This window comes from Saccopteryx leptura, chromosome 1 (assembly GCF_036850995.1).
Source record: "Saccopteryx leptura isolate mSacLep1 chromosome 1, mSacLep1_pri_phased_curated, whole genome shotgun sequence".
NCBI lineage: Eukaryota > Metazoa > Chordata > Mammalia > Chiroptera > Emballonuridae > Saccopteryx > Saccopteryx leptura.
Window position 1 is genome coordinate 203,316,206 of NC_089503.1, and position 21,401 is coordinate 203,337,606.

The 21,401-nt window shown below is 38.6% G+C and overlaps 1 protein-coding gene across 1 annotated transcript; it reads left to right on the top strand.

Annotated features, from left to right (window-relative positions):
* Positions 1-3,130: 3,130 nt before the first annotated feature.
* Positions 3,131-21,401, top strand: PLK4 (polo like kinase 4). Its single transcript, XM_066385011.1, has 16 exons — positions 3,131-3,399; positions 4,016-4,111; positions 4,889-4,984; positions 5,066-5,180; positions 7,596-8,598; positions 9,591-9,685; positions 12,020-12,384; positions 13,255-13,359; positions 13,711-13,813; positions 14,918-15,067; positions 16,052-16,185; positions 16,271-16,362; positions 16,566-16,695; positions 17,643-17,783; positions 18,988-19,094; positions 20,331-21,401. Exons 1-16 carry the CDS (start codon positions 3,370-3,372, stop codon positions 20,431-20,433), a joined length of 2,865 nt encoding a protein of 954 aa, XP_066241108.1. The 5' UTR covers positions 3,131-3,369; the 3' UTR covers positions 20,434-21,401.

A 21,401-nucleotide genomic window follows, 5' to 3' on the forward strand; every position in this document is an offset into this window, starting at 1 on the left:
AAAATGAAATAGACACTCTGAATAGGCCTATATCTACTGAAGAAATTGAATCAGTAATGAGTAACTTCTAAAACAGAAAGCACCGGGACCAGGTGGGTTCACTGATGAATTCTACCTAACATTTCAGAAATTACACCAAGTCTCTATCTCCTTCAGAAGACAGAAGCAAAGGGACGACTTCCTAATTCATTCTATTAGGTCAGCATTATCCTAATACCAAAACCAGACAAAAACATTACAAGAAAACTATAGACCGATATAGCTCATGAACATAGAAACAAACAAAAAAAAAACCCTCAACAAATCAGCCAGTCAAATCAAACAATATGTAAAATGCATTATACACCACAGCCAACTTGAGATTTATCCCAGATATGCAAGTATTTTGTGTTCTTGGGCCTAATTTCCCGGGCAGGGGGCAAGGTGCTTCTTTACACGTCTGAGCATTGGTCTGATGCCACCGTCTGGTCCCCTACAATTCAAGGCTGACACTGTCTACCGGGAGATAGCATCAGGTGCCACAGGCTGAGGGCTCAGTACCACTTCAGATGCTAGTTGCAAGCCCAGTTGGTAACCTGTGCTTCTGACTGGCTAAAAATCAGAGGTTCCACCGATCTCCTCCTCGGACTCCAGTAGAAAGTTCAGGTTGTTTCTCACTGACTGGATATAAGCCAGAGGTTCCCACAAGTCCCTCCTTTGGCTCAATTCATTTGCTACAGCACCTCAGGGAACTAGATTTCACTAGATTCCCGGTTTAGTGTAAAAGACGGAACTCGGACAGCCAGGTGGAAGAAATGCAGAAAGGCAGGATGTGAGGCAAGGGCGTGCAGCTTTCATGCCCGTCCAGGAGCACCTGTCCTGAAATCTCTGCATGTTTCCCAACCCACAAGTTCTATGTCCCCCAGCCTTCTGGGGCTTACAGAGACTTCAATACAGAGGCATTCTTGATTCAATCGTTAGCCATTGTCAACTGACTCAACCTCCACACCCTTTTCCCTCCCAGGGGCTCTGGAAGTAGGACTACAAGTTCTAAACCTCCAATCACATGGTTAGTTATGGCAATCAACCGCCATCCTTAGGTGTGTTCCAAAAGTCACTTTATAAACATACATCTTTAAGTTCTCATCACTTAGGAAAGTACACGGGTTTTGAGAGCTGTAAGCCAGCAACTGTGGATGAAGACCAAATATATATGAGAAATTTGAATACATTTTGGTCATTTGAATGACCAAATACATATTTTTTATAAATCACAATATTGTAATCCATCTCCTGGCCTTCAAAACAGATCCCTTTACAGCAAAACAATCACATAAGTCAAAAGATACTGTCACATTAGTAGGATCTCATTCTGCCTTTAATAACTATCCACACCACCTGGCCAGGTAGCTCAGTTGGTTGGAGCCTTGTCCCCATTTGCCAAGGTTACAAATTCGATCCCCCAGCAAAGCACATGCAAGAAGCAAGAAGTAATCAATGAATGTACAACTAAGTGGAACAAAAAAAAATTCCATGTATCTATCTCCCTCTCAAGTCAATAAAAAAAGAACAACTATCTTATGAAAATGTCTCCCAGGGTGAGACCACTCAGGTTTAAAGGCTTCCATTTGATTTTGTTGGGTTCCAAAAGCAGGTGTGGTCTCAGCAATATATGGCCTCACTCAGGTGTCTGGTATGATTGAACTAAGGAGAATGTCATATTGCTCTGAGCCTCTGTCTAGGTCTTACACCTAGGTACCCCTCATTAACCCATGTATCCATTCCCTTACCCTCTGCTAGTGTTCCCTTTCTCTTCAAACTTTTCCGCCTTCGGAAGGGCCATTAGGGTCAGCCACTGTGTTCTGGATTGCAGGCAGCTACTAGTCTAGCAAGTTCTTCCCCTCCAACCATTCCTTGTCACAGAGGGTGCAGTTCCACAGATGCAGAACTAGTGGGCTATATGGCCATCTGCTTTTCTGATACACTAATAGAATGAAGGATATATACTCCACACCCCAAAACCCACAATGACATGTGAAGTATAGGTATTTATGAAAAGTCAACAACAGCAGAAGCAAGTCTCATGGGAAGATTGGACTCTGGAGTCAAATGTTCAAGCACAGCAACATACAACCTTTCAGGAATGATGTCAGATACGAAGGGGAAAAGCTGACTTTCCTCTTAACGGTGTTTGTTTGTTTTTATTCATTTTGTTTTGTTTTACAGCTTGTAGGTAGACAGGGTTAAGTAAATAATGTTTAAAAAAACAGATCGAAGTTGGTTGGGCACTCCATTTGTGTACATCCTAGGCATCACACTTTTCTCATCTGCTAGAAGTGGCCCAGCCACCCTCCGAGGTCTCTTCTGCCCAATGCTTACCATTACATGTGTGGCATCTCAAGTTGTTAGAGAAATTACATTATTATAATTAAGAGGAATTTAGTACAATGAAGAATGGAGTTCCTCTTCTTAAAGCAGAGAACACATTCATCACAATTCTGAAAACTAGAGTTTAAGCCAGATAATGCTCCTCCACCCCCACCCCCCACCCCAGGGGGAAGTCCTGTCAAGTTTAAACATTTGAAATGGTTTTTTTGGTGGTGATGGTGGTGGTGGTGGTGGGTGTGTCAGAGACAGAGAGAGGGACAGACAGGCAGGAAGGGAGCGAGCTGAGAAGCATCAATTCTTCGTTGTGGCTCCTTAGTCTCTTTAGTTGTTCATTGATTGCTTTCTCATATGTGCCTTGACCAGGGGCTACAGCAGATCGAGTGACCCCTTGCTCAAACCAGCGACCTCGGGTTTGAAAATCTAGGTCCTCCGCGTCCCAGTCCGAAGCTCTATCCACCGCGCAGTCGCCTGGTCAGACTAAACATTTGAAATGTTTAATCGTTTTAAAGCCCTTACAGAACTGGAAGTAGTTTTTCAGACCCTCAGGGGAGTAACGCACAGGTGGAAATGCCTCACACGCCAGACTAGCTCTTCCGCGTGCCGCCCACCGTCTTCCCAAAGCAGAGCTGCCCACTCTGCCCTCATCAGCCGCGGGCGGCCCAGCACTTCCGCCCAAGGCCTGAAAACCGGGCGTGCGGCGACGCAGAGCTCACCACGCATGTGCGCCCGGGTTCTCCGCAGCCAACCATCTCCTTACGTCAGCGCCAGCCTCACTCGGACGGCAATCGGCGGGAGTTTTTCAAAATGGGGGCGCGGAGGCGCCGCCCAGATCTCGAATGGTGCGCCGGATACCTTTCGGTGGCTGCGCTGTCGTCGCCAGGAGCGGCGGCCTAGAGAGCCGAGACTGATGGGCGCCAAGGACCGCTGGCTGCTCGGAGCGTTGCCTCGAAGGGAGTGCGAGAAGGGCGCCGACCCCGGGGACCCAGGCTGGGGCCCGGAAATATGGCGGCCTGCATCGGGGAGAAGATCGAGGTGAAAGACTCGGCGGTGCTTGGCCAGGCGGGGACGGGGGTAGTGGCGGGACTCGAGACCATCGCAGGCAGGGCACCCGGAGAAACTAACGGCCGCGGGGCGGGCGCCAAGGTGCTCGGGCAGGGTCCCAACCGCCCAGGGCCCTGTGCGTGGGGGCGGGGGCGGGGTCGAGGTGGCGGCCCAGGTGAGTGGCTCGGGGCCCCGCCCCTCTGTCCCTGCGCCCGGCTGCTTCTAGTCTGCGGTCCCGCCGGAGCTGCCGCGCTAGAGCATCATCTCCTAGGGGATGGCGGTTACCTCCGGCGGGAGCTGCGGCGGGATCCCGGCAGCCCCTGGACCCCTGAGGTTGGCGGGGGATAGGAGGAGGCTGCGCCGAGGCAGAGGAGCCAGAGCATTAGGGTCCTCGACCTGGTGCCCAGCTGGAAACTCAGGGAACCCCAGGAGGCGTCAGCATGCTTCCCACCCCAGACACCTGCTGTATTGAGGTGTAATACCTGCTTGAATTTTGAATGCAAATCCTCCTCTCGATTCATTTAATGTACTTTCTTTTTACAGCCCCTTTCTATCGTTCTTCCTTTCTACTCTTGTGAATCATCACATATATTCTTTCACTTTTAAGGATTTTAAAGTTGGGAATCTCCTTGGTAAAGGATCATTTGCTGGTGTCTACAGAGCTGAGTCCATTCACACTGGTTTGGAAGTTGCCATCAAAATGGTAAGAAGACATTTGTCAAATTCTCTAGGAGAGATGCACTACTTGAGATGTCAGAAGCTCCTTACCTACAGCCTATTTTTTTTATTACAGTGTAAAGAACGCATTGCTTAGGCGGAAGAAAATAGTTCCACATTCAGCAATGAACTTAACAGATATCTTAGGAAGTCCTTGATCGTGATTAAAGAAGTGTTTTAAGTTTGTTAATGTTCAGTGGACCTGGTATCTGTTCTAATTTTACATACTTGCAGTCATTGGTAGAAGTCAAAGAATAAATAATGATTTATTTTTAATAAGTGCATTTGTGCATAGTTCTAGATTGTATTGTAACAATCTGAAATACTATTTCGGAAGTCAGTCTACTAACAGTAACATAGTAATTAAGAGTCAATTATGTAAACCAGCGGTCTCAACCTGTGGGTCTTCACCCCGGCGGGGATTGAACGACCAAAACACAGGGGTCTCCTAAAGCCATCTAAACCACTAGGGGAAGGGAAAGAAAGTTTTGTTTTAAAGCGTGGCCAAATTTTTGTTGTTTCAGAGTCGATAGTCGTTCTGGGAGAGGTTGTGAGCATGCATTGGAAAACTTTTCTGAGTCCATCTGCTAGGCAGTCTGTTAGGTGCACAGGGAAAATAGACTACGGTAACTTAATCTCATAAAGAGTTAAATAAAAGAATTTAAGAATATTTTTAAATGTACTTTCTCTTTTCAAAGTTAACGTGACAACTTCATATTTGAAAGTTTATCATCAACATTTAAACCTCTCATGTTATTTTTAGATAGATAAGAAAGCCATGTACAAAGTTGGAATGGTACAGAGAGTCCAAAATGAGGTGAAAATACACTGCCAGTTGAAACATCCTTCTATCTTGGAGGTAAAACACGAATTTTATAAAAGTCGCCAGGGACGTTGAATTTTTGTCTATTATAATTTATTCTACTCTTTTACATTTTAGCTGTATAACTATTTTGAAGATAGCAATTATGTTTACCTGGTATTAGAAATGTGCCACAATGGAGAAATGAACAGATACCTGAAGAACAGAAGGAAACCATTCTCAGAAAATGAAGGTGGGCTGCTTTTTCCTTTTTCTTTTCTATTTTGGTAGATATAAATGTAACTTTGTAGTTTTGAAGAATGTGCTATTTTGTAATATTTAATAAAACTTTTTTTTTAAGGGAGAGAGACAGGAAGGGAGAGAGATGAGAAGCATCAATTCATAGTTGTGGCTCCTCAGTTGCTCATGGTCTAGCTGAGCCAGTGACCCCTTGCTCAAGCCAGCAACCTTGTACTCAAACCAGCAACCATGGGGTCATGTCTATGATCCCACGCTCAAGCTGGAGACCCTGCGCTCAAGCTGGTGACCCCATGCTCAGGCTGGTGACCTCGGGGTTTTGAACCTGGGTCTTCAGCATCCCAGCCAATGCTCTTATCTACTGTACCACTGCATGGTCAGGCTAATAAAATCTAATTATTATTCTGGACTACAAAAGGAGATTTCCGCCACCCCCACAATTGTAAGAACTGTTAATTCTTATAAAATATGCAGGCATTATAGAAGTAAAATAAAAGATAAATTTGTATTACCTTTCACCAATATTACATTTTAAATTAAATTGTTAACAATTTAGTATGTATCCTTTTAAATTTAGAAAAACTTTAGAATGCTGTTGATAAATATAAAATAGTTTCTAAGTCAAAAATAATTATTGAAATGACTTATCATAGAAGGTTAAACATAGAGAAGGGAGTATAATGAGCCTCCATGAAGTTAAACCACTCAGCTTTCAAAACTCAACTCCTGGTCAGATTGTTTCATTTGTATCCTTACTTCCTCAGTTTCCCAGAGTATTTTGAACAAATCAGAGACTTCTTTTTATATATGGATATTTTGACATATTTCTTTAAAAGATACAGACTTTAAAATAAGTAACTATAAAGTCATTATCACACCTAATAATTTCCTACCATCAAATACATAATCGGTTTCAGCTTCCCCAGTTTTGTTTTGTTTTTTTTAAGTGAGAGGAGGGGAGATAGACAGACTCCCACATGTGTTGGACCAGGATCCACCCAGCAGTTCCAGCCGATGCTCTGCTCATCTGGGGCTGCTGGCAACAGCTATTTTTAGTACCTGAGGTGGAGACTCCACAAGCCATTCTCAGTGCCTGGGCCTGGCTGCTCAAACCAGTCGAGCCATGGTTGTGGGAGTGGAATAGTGAGTGAGAGAAGGGAGGGGCGAGAAGCAGATGCTCACTTCTCCTTGTGCCCTGATGGGGTGTCGAACCCAGAACATCCATATACTTAGTCAACACTGTATCAGTGAGCTAACTGGCCTGGGCCCCCAGTTTCTTATAAATAACTTTTTATTCTTTAATTATTGAGAGGAGTAAGGCAGAGAGAAAACAATGAAACTATATATCATTTTTATATTTAAAAAGCAATTATCGCACGTACTTTTGTAGACTTAAATGTACATAGGCACACAAGAAAAAGTATAAAAATATATACAGACAATAGTAATTGCTTTTTGGGAGCATTTGGGGGGACATCAGAGGAACATTAGCTTGCTTTTTTTTAAATCATTTTTTATTTACAGTTATATGATCTCATATTACACTGTTCACAAAAATGAGGGGATCAGGGAACGTACAGATAATCCAGTACTCTCAGCTTTTGTCTGCATTTTCACCAATGAAATAAAAGTTGGTTTTGCATCTCATTTGCATAATCAAACAACTTTCTTTGACATGTTTGCTTTTCTGATGTTCTTGTTTAATTAAAAAAACCCACAAATGCTTTTTTTTATCACTTGATATTCATTTTGAAATATCCCTTAATTTTTGTGAGCAGTATAGTTTCAAGTGTATGGCCCATTGATTAGACATTATAAACTTACTAAGTGATCATCCTGATGAGTGTTGTACTCATCTGACACCATACATAGTTATTAGAATATTATTTACTGTATCACTCTGCTGTCCTTTGCATCATGACTGTTCTGTAACAAGCGGTTTGTACTTCTTAAACCCTCTCGTCTTTTTCACTCAGTCCTCCAACCCCCTCCCATCTGTCCACTATCAGAGGTTCTCTGTATCTGTGAGTTGCTTTTTAAAAAACAATTAGAATGTATTTATGAATTATTTATTCAATTATAAATGTTTTCTCTTAATTGCTAGAGACTTTTGGTTAACCTAGTTACTCTTTTTCCAAATGTTAGTAAAATTAAGCTTCCCTAAACTATATAGAAACCTCATCAGTTAGAAAGGACAGTGATTCAATAAAAGAACTGCCTAGTTGTCTCAAAGGGAATTTAAAAATATTATGAAATTATCAGAGTATTATTTTGGTTGATATAACTAAGCTGCAAGCCTGTGTTCTAATTTTAATACTCTTGACATGTGTGCTTGGGTTTGGGTCATATATTCTAAATACTGAATGTCCAGATTTTCTGAATCACAGGTTTTATGTTTGCATTCTAACAGCTCGACACTTCATGCACCAGATCATCACAGGAATGTTGTATCTCCATTCTCATGGTATATTACACCGGGACCTCACACTCTCTAACCTCTTACTCACGCGTAACATGAACATCAAGATTGCCGATTTTGGGCTGGCAACCCAACTGCAAATGCCACATGAAAAACACTATACCTTATGTGGAACTCCTAATTACATTTCACCAGAAATTGCAACTCGAAGTGCACATGGACTTGAATCTGACATTTGGTCCTTAGGCTGTATGTTTTATACGTTACTTATTGGGAGACCACCTTTTGACACTGACACAGTCAAGAACACGTTAAATAAAGTAGTATTGGCAGATTATGAAATGCCAACTTTCTTGTCAAGAGAAGCCAAGGACCTTATACACCAGTTACTTCGCAGAAATCCAGAAGATCGTTTAAGTCTGTCTTCAGTATTAGACCATCCTTTTATGTCCCGAAATTACTCAAGAAAAAGTAAGAATTTAGGAACTGTAGAAGATTCAATTGATAGTGGGCATGCCACAATTTCTACTGCAATGACAAGTATAAGTGGTAGTTTGTTTGACGGAAGAAGACTTTTTATTGGTCAGCCACTCCCAAATAAAATGACTGTATTTCCAGTGAATAAAAACTCAAGTGATTTTTCTTCTTCGGGAGATAGAAGCAGTTTTTATACTCAGTGGGGAAGTCAAGAACAAGAAAGCAGTTACAGTGGAAGGGGAAGAGTAATCCAAGATGCAGAAGAAAGGCCACATTCTCGCTACCTTCGGAGAGCCCATTCCTCTGACAGATCTGGCACTTCTAATAGTCAGTCTCAAGCAAACACATACACCATGGAACGATGCCACTCAGCAGAAATGCTTTCCAAATCTAAAAGATTGGGAGTAGATGAAAATGAAGAAAGATACTCACCCATAAACAGCAACGTCAACATCTTTCACTTCAAGACATCCAATAGTTCTGGATCTTTGGAAAGACCTGAAAACAATCAAGCACTGTAAGAATGATTCTATCAAAAGCATTTTACTTTTTAGATAAACATAGTATCAGTAATGAAGCTACCTCTAACTAAGGGGGTTTACCTTTTTCTAACATTGTCAGATATTCCTGTGGCACTCCTTAACTGATTTCTCTTTTTAAGTGAGTGGAGGGGAGATAGTGAGACAGACTCCTCCATGTGCCCTGCCTGGGGCTGATGCTCGAATCAGCTGAGCTATCCTCAGTGCCTGAGGCCAACGCTCAGACCAGCTGAGCTGTCCTTAGGGCTGGGGGCTGATGCTCGAACCACTTGAGCCACTGGCTGTGAGAGGGGAATAAGAGAGCGGAGAGAGGTGAAGAGAAGCAGATGGTTGCTTCTTGTGTGCCCTGACCGGGAATTGAACCTGTGACTTCCATAGGCTGGGCTGATGTTCTATCATTGGATTTCTAATTAGGAAGAGAATCAGAATGATGATTTTGAATTGCGGTTAAGAATCTTTTTAAATATGAGTGTATATGCTCATGGGTATGTTTAATATTTGGAAATTTTTAGTTTCATTCTTTTTAATGAAGCAGGTCTACAGTGCAAAGTGCCATATATTAAACATGTTTTGTCTGTTCAGTATTCTAATAGTAATTATAAACACACACACAGAGAAAGAGATGCAGAGCCTAAGTGATGAGTAATCGTATTGACTGCTTCTCACATGAAGACTAGTTTTTGTAGTGACTATAGTGTTTACTTTTTCTTTCTCTGGTCTCTGATTTTTATGCTTAAATTACAAGAGGGCAATAGCCATATTAAAGCATTGTCACAGTGCCAAGGGGATTTTAGCATAGGAGTTTAACTTTGTAGAGACAGTTTAGTTATGCAAATATTGGTTTCTGCAGTTATTCTAAAATTTTCAGATACTCAAATAAGAGATCTCCCTTTTTAAGTATTTTTATCTAAAAAAGTTATTACCTGATAATTTTTTATTAGTTTATGCAAATATGTTTTTCTCTGTTTAGCTCCAGTCATCCAGGAAAACCACCTTTTCCATTTCCAGACCAGACATCTCAGCCTGAAATGGTGCAACAGTGGTTTGGAAATCTGCAAAAAAATGGTGAGTAGTTAATGACTGTTTAATAAAAAGTTAAAGACTTGAACACTTAGTAGGCATTGCCCGTTTCTATTTGAGTTTTCATTACAAAATAACGCATTTTTTTTTAAATTTAGAAATTAAATTTTATTGAGTGACACTGATCAATAAGAGTACACAGGTTTCAGGTGAACATCTCCATGGCATTTGAACTATTGGCATTTTCAATAAATTATGTTAAAATAGTCTGACTGGTGGTAGCACAGTGGATAAATCATCGACCTGGAACACTGAGGTCACCGGTTTGAAACTCTGGGTTTGCCTGGTCAAGGCACATATGAGAGTTGATGCGTCCTGCTCCTCCTCCCCCTTCTTTCTCTCTCTCTCTCCTTTCTAAAATGAATAAAGTCTTTAAAAAATTATTTTTAAAACTATATTAAAATAATAGTAATAACTATTAACACATTTTGAGTATTTGTCAGTCACTGTTCTTAGTGCTTACTATGTATTATTATCACAAAATAAATATAAAGATGGTGCTATTATTATTAGCTCTATCTTAGGAAGGATGAGGAAACTGTAGTGCACAGGGCATAATTAGCCAAGCCACACTGCCCATATAGGAGCAGGACTCTCTCGCCCAGTAGACTGGCTCAGAAACTTGACTCTTAGCTGCTGTTCTTGAAGCCTGGCTGTGGTAAGCTCCTACTCTCAGTGCCTCTAACACAATCAAAAGATGGTTGACCTGATTTATAATTAGAATCTGATGTGGACATCATGGTTTACCAATGAATGGACACCACCACTAGAAACCTAAACGTTTTTAAACAGCTGTCATCCAAGTCACTATTTTATTTATAAAGAGAGTTTGAAAGTTAAGCATTTCTCTTTAATGAACTTGACAGATTCACAGATGGTGGGTTGGAAAATAATGATAGAAATAAAAGAGAATAAAAAAGAAACATATGGAGAGGAGGAGATTATTTTTTACTAAGTATTATATTACTTCACACAAAGAGTGCATAATAAGGCAGTAATTTAAGCACCTCTAGCATCTATTTTTTTTTCTTTTTAAATGTACGTTATTTTCAAGTGCCCAAGAGAATTTTTCATGTGTTCAAGTTTCTGTTTTTTAAACCATAAAAGTGCCATGTACTCAGTCTTGCAGTTAACCTTTTCTTGCATTTATAGATGGCATGGACATATCTGAGATGGTTATTATATTTATAATAATCTAGTACTGCTATAATTTTAAAGGACAGTATTTGATATAAAATATTTCTGTTATAATGGGAGTAGAGAAGAAAAAAGCACTAAAAAGTAATTTAAGGGGAAAATTACAATACAAATTTTAAGAATTTGGTATTTGAAAAATTGTCTTACTGTTTTATATCGCCTTACGTTTCAGGGCTTTACAAAACTGTTTCCAGGGGAATGTTAAAACTATAAAATATAAGTGGGTAAAGTTTATTATGAACTTTTTAAAAAATGTAGATGCAAATACATTTGCAAGATTAAATATTAATAAATTAAAACTACTTCATATATTGTGGTTTTTGCTTTTAATTGCATATTTTTAAGTAAGGATGGGATATAGATTTTAGTTTAAGAGAATATATTTACATATTATATAGAATGATTACTGAAAATTCTCTCATTTCTGTATTTGTTGCAGCATTGATAGTTCCTTGTTTTAGAATTAATCAGTGAGTAGGTGACTAGTTTTTGCTTTGATTAAAAAATTAATTTCATATTAGTATCTTTTCTTTCTCAGTGTTAAGAATACTAAAGGTATTCCTTTGCCAAATGGCTTGAATGTTCTTTAAAGATGCTATTTTGTTATATCTCAAACTTATTTGTTAGAAAAATTGAGTGTTTCTGTTGTTGTTTTTAGTGAGAGAGACAGAGTCAGGGAGAGTGACAAATAGGGACAGACAGACGAGAGGGGAGAGAGATGAGAAACATCAATTCTTCATTGTGACACCTTAGTTGTTCATTGATTGCTTTCTCCTCTGTGCCTCGGCCTGGGTTTGACCTTGCTCAAGCCAGTGACCTTGGGCTTAGAGCCAGTAACCTTTGGGCTCAAGCCAGCAACCATGGGGTCATGTTTATGATCCCATGCTCAAGCCAGATGAGCCCACACTCAAGCGGGTGACCTCGGGGTTTCAAACCTGGGTCCTCTGCATCCCAGGCCACTGCGCCACTCCCTGGTCAGGCAAGCATTGTTTTTTTTTTTGGGGGGGGGGCTACATTTCTTTTGTTCTTAAAAAAATGTATCATAAGCAGCATGACATTATTTTATGCAAGCTTGGCTTATTAATTATTCCACTCAGTTGCTTTATTCTGTGTATATTACAGCTCATTTAAGAGAAACTACTGAGCACAACAGCATTAGCCTAAACAGAGATTTCCAGGGCCATCCAGACTTGCAGGACACTTCAAGAAATGCCTGGACTGATACAAAAGCCAAAAAGAACCCTGATGCTTCTGATAATGTGCATTCTGCAAAGCAGCTGAATACCATGAAATACACAGCCGCATATCATAAACCTGAAATAATTCAACAAGAATATGTTTCTGGCTTAGAACCTGTTTCTGAGCAAAACAAGGCAAGGGGTACAGAGCCACCACTGGACTATCAGAAACGCACAATACGAAGCATTCTGTCTCCTTTGACAGCTTACAGGTTAAAACCAATTAGACAGAAAACCAAAAAGGCTGTGGTATGTGTATTATTTTTCAAAATTATTATGTGCTATTTCCTTGTGTAAATTGATTTCTGGTATCAAATTGTATGTATTTTTAGTTCCCTGTTATGTCCTTGTACTTTTGATAAATGAATAATACGCTCATTTACAAGAAAAAAGTCAGGGTTTTTATGGGAAAATGGCTCTTGTTTCTCTCTGGCTACTTAAAAATGGTGAATTGATACTGATACATTTTGAATTTTAAATTATTGATAATGAAAAACATTTCAAAATAATACTAGCCAATTACTGTTAAATATTTATTTGCAATTCCAATTACTAAATATTTAATATTACCTTTTGCTTATGTTTTTACTGTTTTTACATATAATCCAGACTCAAATGGTAAACTATAAAATATAACTTTTTTTTATCATTGGAAACTATTTAAAAGACAAGGAATATGCACAAAATTAAATTTTAAAAATTAAACTATTTAAAAGACAAGGAATATGCACAAAATTAAAAAATGGCATGTGTGATTTGGGAATGGTGAGTTTTATTTTTTAATTCCATCTTCATCCTATTTTTTCGTTTTCCATCTCACCCAGTCTGGCCTTTGTTTAGCATGCTATTGTCTTTTCAGTCCTTACTCTCCACCCTCCCTTCTGTTTCCTCTGCCCACCGGTTATCACGCCGCCCTTCACTGTGCCTCTTCACTGAGCTCCTGTTTCACAGTGCTGCTCGGACGCACCTCTGCTTCGGACTGTTGCAGTGAAGCAGATATTTTATTTTGACTTTAGTTTGTATTTCTGCCATGGTTAAGTACTTTTCTATTAAGTATTATCTATGTCAGCGCTATTCTAGTAAACGAGAATTCTTAACTGATTTTGGATTCATTTTTAGGTGAGCATACTTGATTCTGAGGAGGTGTGTGTGGAGCTTCTAAAGGAGCATTCATCTCAGGACTATGTGAAAGAAGTTCTCCAGATATCTAGTGATGGAAACATGGTAATGTTGATCTACCTTGTTCTCTTGCAGCTTCATCCCTTAAGCATTTAGCCTTCTGATTCATTCTCTAATGATATCTTTAAAATATTTTAAAATCAAAATCAAAAACCAAAATAACATAGTACATATACTCAAGTAAATTAATGGGGTTTTAAAAGTAATTATGACTAGTAACAAAATCTAAACTTTAGGCTTAAGGTTAAAAAGCAAAAAACTTACTTTTAGAGTATATTTAGCATTTTCAATAAAATAATATTTACTATTACATGAGTCCTTTTCATAATTTTACTAAGAAAATATAGTGCTCTAATTAATAGCATATAATTAGAATTCTTAAAATTTTTTTGGCAGATTACTATTTATTATCCAAACGATGGAAGAGGTTTTCCTCTTGTTGATAGGCCACCTTCACCCACTGCCAACATCAGTAGGTACAGCTTTGACAATTTACCAGGTAGGTAAAGCTACCAGGGGACAGACTTCCAGAATGGACTTACATAGAAACTCAGTGTATGTGGTTAAACAAGTGGTGAGATGGGATGTACCTTACTACTCCAGTGCAATTACTATTCTGCATTCTAATGGTAAAAACTAACTTTGGAATATTTGTTTTGAATCATGTTATCAATTCAACGTGAAATACCTTGTTTTTGACTTTTGAAATCATAACTGTGCTACCTATATAAATGATCATTAATAATTGTGGTTTAGCAAATTTGACTCCTAGTTCAGCTCCTAGATTTTATGGGTTGGGGAATTAAGTACTGAATAGTAAGACTTCACTACAATTAGAAACAAATAAGAGCCTGACCAGGCGGTGGTGCAGTGGATAGAGCATCCGACTGGGATGTGGAGGACCCAGGTTCGAGACCCCGAGGTCACCAGCTTGAGCACAAGCTCTTCTGGTTTGAGTAAAGCTCACCAGCTTGGACCCAAGGTCACTGGCTCAAGCAAGGGGTTACTTGGTCTGCTGAAGGCCCGCAGTCAAGGCACATATGAGAAAGCAATCAATGAACAGCTAAGGTGTCGCAACGATAATCTAATGATTGATGCTTCTCATCTCTCTCCGTTCCTATCTGTCTGTCCCTATATGTCCCTCTGTCTGACTCTCTGTCTCTGGGGAAAAAAAAGAAACAAATAAGAAAACCTATGTAATTTAATTGTATTAGAAATCAAACCAGGTACATAAGACTTAAATACTATAAAAGACCATAGTTGTAGGCAACAGCAAAAAATTTACATGTATAAGGTAGGACCATAAAACTGCTTTAGTAACGTAAGAGCTATATTTCTTTTTCTGAAAGTTGTTAGGTTCTAATATCTCAGGTAGAAGTCTTTTTATTTCACTTATAAAATTTTCCTGAAATTATAATATTTCCTTGCTTATAATAAGAAGGTGATATGTCTCTAAAATATTTTTATTTTGGTCCTGGGATTACTAACCATCTACTTGAATTTTTGAGGCAGAATAAATATAAATAGTAAATTTTTATATACTTTATATGTCAAGTCAGCATTTATTATAATAGGTCATTTTTGTATTTGTTTTCCTCCTTAGAAAAGTACTGGCGAAAATATCAGTATGCTTACAGATTTGTACAGCTTGTAAGATCTAAATCTCCCAAAATCACCTATTTTACAAGATATGCTAAATGTGTCTTGATGGAGAACTCCCCCAGTGCCCATTTTGAGGTGTGGTTTTATGATGGTAAGTACTGTTTTAAAATGGTAATGTTTTCCCTTTAGTTTGTAATTTAACAGTTGTGGGATTTCTTAAATTTAGCACAGCAAGTTTTTTGTTTTTGGGTGGTTTTTTTTGTATTTTTCTGAAGCTGGAAACGGGGATGCGGTCAGACTCCTGCATGCACCCGACTGGGATCCACCTGGCATGCCCACCAGGGGGCGATGCTCTGCCCATCTGGGGCGTTGCTCTGTCAACCAGAGCCATTCTAGTGCCTGAGGCAGAGGCCATAGAGCCATCCTCAGCGCCCGGGCCAACTTTGCTCCAATGGAGCCTTGGCTGCGGGAGGGGAAAAGAGAGACAGAGAGGAAGGAGAGGGGGAGGGGTGGAGAAGCAAATGGGCGCTTCTCCTGTGTGCCCTGGTTGGGAATCCAACCCAGGACTCCCGCACGCCAGGCTGACGCTCTACCACTGAGCCAACCGGCCAGGGCCTAGCACAGCAAGTTTTTATGACACACACACACACACACACACACACACACACACACACACACACATTTGAGTTGAGAAATGCAAATGGACATGTAAAAAATTATTATGAGAATTATAAATTAGCAAAAGGATAGGATTGAACCAGAGAATCTTATTTTCTTAATCGATGAAGATGATTTGCTGTTGAATCAGTAAAGCTTGCTCCTTTAAGGCACACTTAGCACATACACTTACACAGTGCGAATGGAGCTGTATCTGTCCTTCAGTCGTGTTTTTGTATGAGAGCAATGACCTTTTCAAAAATATCCTAAGTGTTTCAGATTAAAGCCAGATATAAGCACAAAAGAAAAATTGATGACCTATATATACTGACTACTTTGAGAGCCCCATTTTATTATGGTTAGTAAATGAACGTAGATGGTACTCTGGCCTAGGAGTCATTATGTACTGGTATAGTAATGAATATAAATACAGGGTATTTAAAGAAATGATAAAAGAGTGGTTTTCTCATTTTTTAAGGAACAAAGATACACAAAACAGAAGCTTTAGTTCATGTGATTGAAAAGACTGGGAAATCTTATACCTTAAAAGGGGAAAGTGAAGTTAATAGCTTGAAAGAGAAGATGAAATTGTACATGGACCATGCGAATGAGGTGAGTGCCCCAGGGTGCTCGTGTGTTAGCTGTTACTTCCAGTGACTGCTGGAGCTGTGACCGAGGGCACTCTCCTTTGCCACAGGGCCACCGGACCTGTTTAGCGTTGGAGGCCGTGATTTCGGAAGAGGAGAAGAAGAGTGGAAGTGCCCCCTTTTTCCCAATAATCATTGGGAGGTAAGTATGGGGAGATTTAAAAAATACGGCTAAAACATATAGAAGATGTTTAAAAACCTGGTTTGGTGTTTACACGATGAATTTCCTGTAGCTTTCTATAAACTGTAAGCTTTAAGGCAGCGGTTCTCAACCTGTGGGTCGCGACCCACAGGTTGAGAACCGCTGCTTTAAGGGAATGGGTTGGACATTTCTTTCTCCTTCAGAAAACCTAGTGGTACCAGCGCAGCTCAGGCCTTGTCGCCTCCTCCTCCTGGGGATCCAGACTTCCCGACCGGTAGAATGATGGTGAACAGTGCTGCCTCTCCGCAACGGGCACCGGCACGTCACCCCTCTGTATGTACACATGTGTTCCTTCTGTACCCCAGACCCTCCAGTGACTGCCTGATGCCCTTGATGTCAAATTAAGACTCTTTGCTGTCGCCATCCACTCACACCTTATGTGCCTTACTGTCACCTACCTGCCTTTCCAGCCTCATACTGAGACTGCCCACGCTCTCTGCACCTGAGCCTCAGAAGTCTTCTTCCCTAAGTCACACTCTCAGGGCCTTTTCACAGGCATCCACGGGTCTGAGACTCTCTTCTCTGACCCTGCAAGGGCTACTGCTTTCTCATCCTTCAGGTCTCGGTTTAAAGATGAACTCAAACAGGCCTACCCTGACTCTTCTGGAAAAAAGCTAAATATATTAAATTAAATATTGTTGTTTTGTTTTACCTGTAAAGTATCATTAACTACATTTATATCCATGATAGGCTCATGGTTAAATAAAATTACTATAGTTCTACTCATTGAACTGTTATGCCAATGAAGACTATTTAACAGTATAGTATAAAATGCAGCATTAAGCCATCATCCAGACCTACAGACGTTGCTGGTTCAGTCTTCAATCAGGGCACAGACAGGAACAGATTGATGTTCCTATCTCTCTCTCTCATTCCCTTTCTCTGTCTCTAAAATCAATAAAATAAGCATTTAAAAAGTAAATATTGATAATAAAATGCAGCATTAAAGAAGTAGGTTCATGTTTGCAGCTGTGAAAAATTACACCTTGAGAAAAAGAAAAAGGTATCGACCAAAATGAAAACAGCAATTGTGTGATTTTTTTCTGTTCTGTATTTTTCTAATTATCCATGATATGGTCGTTCTTTAATTTTTCATTTTAACTTTATTTTTTAAAAGAACTTATTTTAAGCTAATGAAGAGCCAGTCATTTTCGACTTTTGCTGCAGTTGGCTTATAAACAGGCTAAGGCATAGGATCTCCTGTCTTTTACTGTGTGTAGATGGCTACAGGGGAAGGATTTGGCCTCACCGCTGCAGCTTCCAGAACAAACATCCCTTCCAGCCATCTAAAGGATTGTCTTCCTTCGTCAGCACAACTTTTGAAATCCGTTTTTGTGAAAAATGTTGGCTGGGCTACGCAGGTGAGAAGTCTTTAAGAAAGTAAATTTTTTTCGGTATGAATTTCTTTGGTTTCCATAGTGATTAGACAGTTGCCCAAAAATGCAAAACATTGTAAAGATTTCTCTTTGCAAGAAGTGTTTACACCTTTTTTGAATTGGTTGTATCCATTTAAAATTTAAACATTTTTTCATTTGTATAGTTAGAAAACTCTACATATTGTTGATAATAAAGGCCTGTTTTTGGCTTTGCTTTTTAAAGTACAGGTCATGATAATGGCTAATTGTTAGGAGCTTAGAGTGATGCCCAGAGTAATTTAAATTTTAGAATCTTTGTAATATGTATTATTGGAGTAACTTTTATTTGGCCAGAAAGTTTTCTTGTGTTTGAAAGTTAAGTTCACATTGAGTTTTAAACTTACAGAATTTTATGTAGGTGTGAAATTATATATGTGTGTGTGTGTGTGTTATCTAAACACTTGAAGTTTTGAGAATTTTGAGCATAGTACAGTGATTTTTGCTTACCAATGAACTAAAATGCAGCCTAGAAAATAAAGGGAAGGGAGCTCAACATGTGTTGAGTATCTGCGGTGAGGAACCATGTATTTCACTTATATTGTCTCATTATTCCTCCACATAAAACCTAACGATGGTATCTCCTTTTATATACAGTTAAAAAGTATGGCTCATAATGGTTGATTGGCTTGCTCTGTCCTACTTTGTTGGTAGAGTCTGGATTTGAACCCAGGTCTCTGACTCCAAACAGAGTCCATGTTGTCATCTCTGTACTCTGGAGTGGCACCTTATAAATATCAGTGACTAAAGGAGCAAGTTTCAAACCTGAGATATGAGGTTCGCATGCAGAAGAGAAATTCTCTTGGTGGAAGGCCTAAGACTTGAAAGAAATTCTAATTTAAGAAAGTTTATTTTGTTATTTCCTAAATCTGTTCTAGGCTAGAAATACAATTTGGAAAAAAAAGATACTGTTGGAAAACAACAACAAAAGACTACTCCAGTGTTCTAATGGAAACAAATGGGAAACAGGATTCATTTAGAATAATTTAATATTCTAGTACCCTAACTATTAAAGGGATAGTCTGAGAAAGACATGCACTTTCTCTCCCCCAGAGGGATTTTTTAAACTATATAAAAATCTATTAAACATGAGTACTTTTTAAGAATCTTAGATCCTCCACTGTGTAATCATTTCTGGCTCTTTATTTTCTAGTTGACTAGTGGAGCTGTGTGGGTCCAGTTCAATGATGGGTCCCAGCTAGTCGTACAGGCAGGAGTGTCTTCTATCAGTTACACATCGCCAGATGGTCAGACAACTAGGTAAGTTCTTGGAGCACTGGTAGAGATTCAGTCAGCCCTTTGGTATAAGTTTTCACTATACATTGAAATAAATGATTTAGTAAAGTTACTGTTTTTTATTTTGACTATGTTTAGATTATATAAACTTAATTAGTCTTAGGAGCTCATATAGTTTTCTTAATGCACGTTTTATGATTATCTACATGAATGGTCTGGACAATCCACTGTGAGTGGTTACATTCCTTGTCTTATTCCATAGCCTAACTGGGTTGGTCCTTTTCATAAATACCATAACAGACTGCTAAGTTCAAAATAACAGACCTGAGTGATTTACGTCACAAAACAAGCTAAAAATGTTTTTAAGAGATAACCAGATTTTTTCCCCTCAAATGAAAGGCTGTATTCTCTCATCTAATGTAAATTAATTACTGTTTGAAACACGTTTTTGAATGTATATGTTCATTCTGTATGAAAATGTGTGCCAGGCACCATGCTAAAAATAAGGAATCTGGCAATAGCAAGAGGAAACATTAGTTTGGTTTCCACATTTCAAACCATAACTTACTAAAAAGTTGGGTGATGATGATGCCAATACCGAAATGATACTTTGAGAAGCGCTATTGTAAAGGAGTTACTTGAGATACCTACCAATTTGTGGATATCTACCAATGGCTTTTTTTGTTAAATGCGTGGATATAAGGTGTGGATATCTACCAGTGGGTTTTTTTGTTAAATGTGTACATATGCAGCACCATTATTTAAAAGCTACTCCTAAAGTTAGAGGCTTTGCTAAATAATCTTTGTCATGTGCCCCAGAAAGTGGAAGGACACAGGTATAAAATGATGGGACCCATGTTCAGAAAATAACACTTCAGATTTACTTGATACAGTCAAATTGTTAACATTTAAATAGAAATATATTCATATGTGTTTAGCTTAGTATTTTCCTTAGATTAGGACCTAAGGAATCCACATTTTCAGACTGCTTTAGAAATAATAAAGACAGCTTAAGTTTATTTATCTAATTTTATTTTTATTTAAATACATTTAGAGATTGGTCTGTTTTGAAAGGAAACAAAATTGGTATCTACTCTAATAAACTTTTAGGTATCTACTGTAATAAATAATTTTGTATACCTTTTCTGAAATAACTCTGCCATTGAAGAATTACTGAAAAATATAATGTCTCTTTTGGTACTCCCATATGATCCAAGTAATTAAGTAATGATTTTATCTTTTTTCTTTTGCTTCACTTAGATATGGAGAAAATGAAAAATTACCAGAATACATCAAACAGAAATTACAGTGTCTTTCTTCCATCCTTTTGATGTTTTCTAATTCAACTCCTAGTTTTCACTGATTAAAGCTCCTTTTAGATATATGTTTAATAAATAATGCTTTTACTGGCTTTCACGGAAAGCGACTTTTTCTTATTTAGAATAACTTCTTCAGAAAGCCTTTCTATAAAAGAGAATTTTAATCTGTAGCATAGTGGATGTATTCTAATGAGACAACAAAACAGAATGAAACTTAAGTCCCTTAGAAAATGTAGTGGTCATAGATTAAAATAGGACATCTAACTGTGCTCTTAAAACATATACCCCCAGACTCACTGTGCTCACTCATGTGCTTGTATTGAATAGTCTTGTAAAGGAATATATACATGGTGTGTGGTCTTCTGTGCTTCTGTTGTTTTCCCTACTTCCCAGACATGGTGAATCATGGACAAAACATGCTAGAGTGTTTTGAATTTTTGAACATGTAAATAATGTGTATTTATGTGATAAGTAACATATGTAAACATGTATATATTTTTATATTTATTTTTGTAGCATCGTTTTCTGATGAAGCATTTCTACCAATGCATTTTACATAAAAAAATAAATACAGTGATGTTATTTTATCTTTTGATTTATTTGATTAAATACTTGAAATAATTTACTAGTAAACTTGTTTTTAAATTTTGTTGCCTGTTTGCTTAGGAGAAGCCAATTAAATTTTTTAAATTAATTTTGCAAATGGTAAATACATTGTTTCTCTACCCTTACCTGAAAATATGTATATATTCTAATAAACATTTTAACACTGAAGAACTTAATGCAGTTAATTAACATGACAAAAGGAATGCATGATAGTGAGTTAGTCATTCCTTTTAGATTTTATTTATTCATTTTAGAGAGGAGAGAGAGAGTGAAAAAGGGGAGAAAAACAGGAAGCACCAACTCCCGTATGTGCCTTGACCGGGCAAGCCCAGGGTTTTGAACCAGGGACTTCTGTATTCCAGGTGGACATTTTATCCACTGTGCCACCACAGGTCAGGTGAGATAA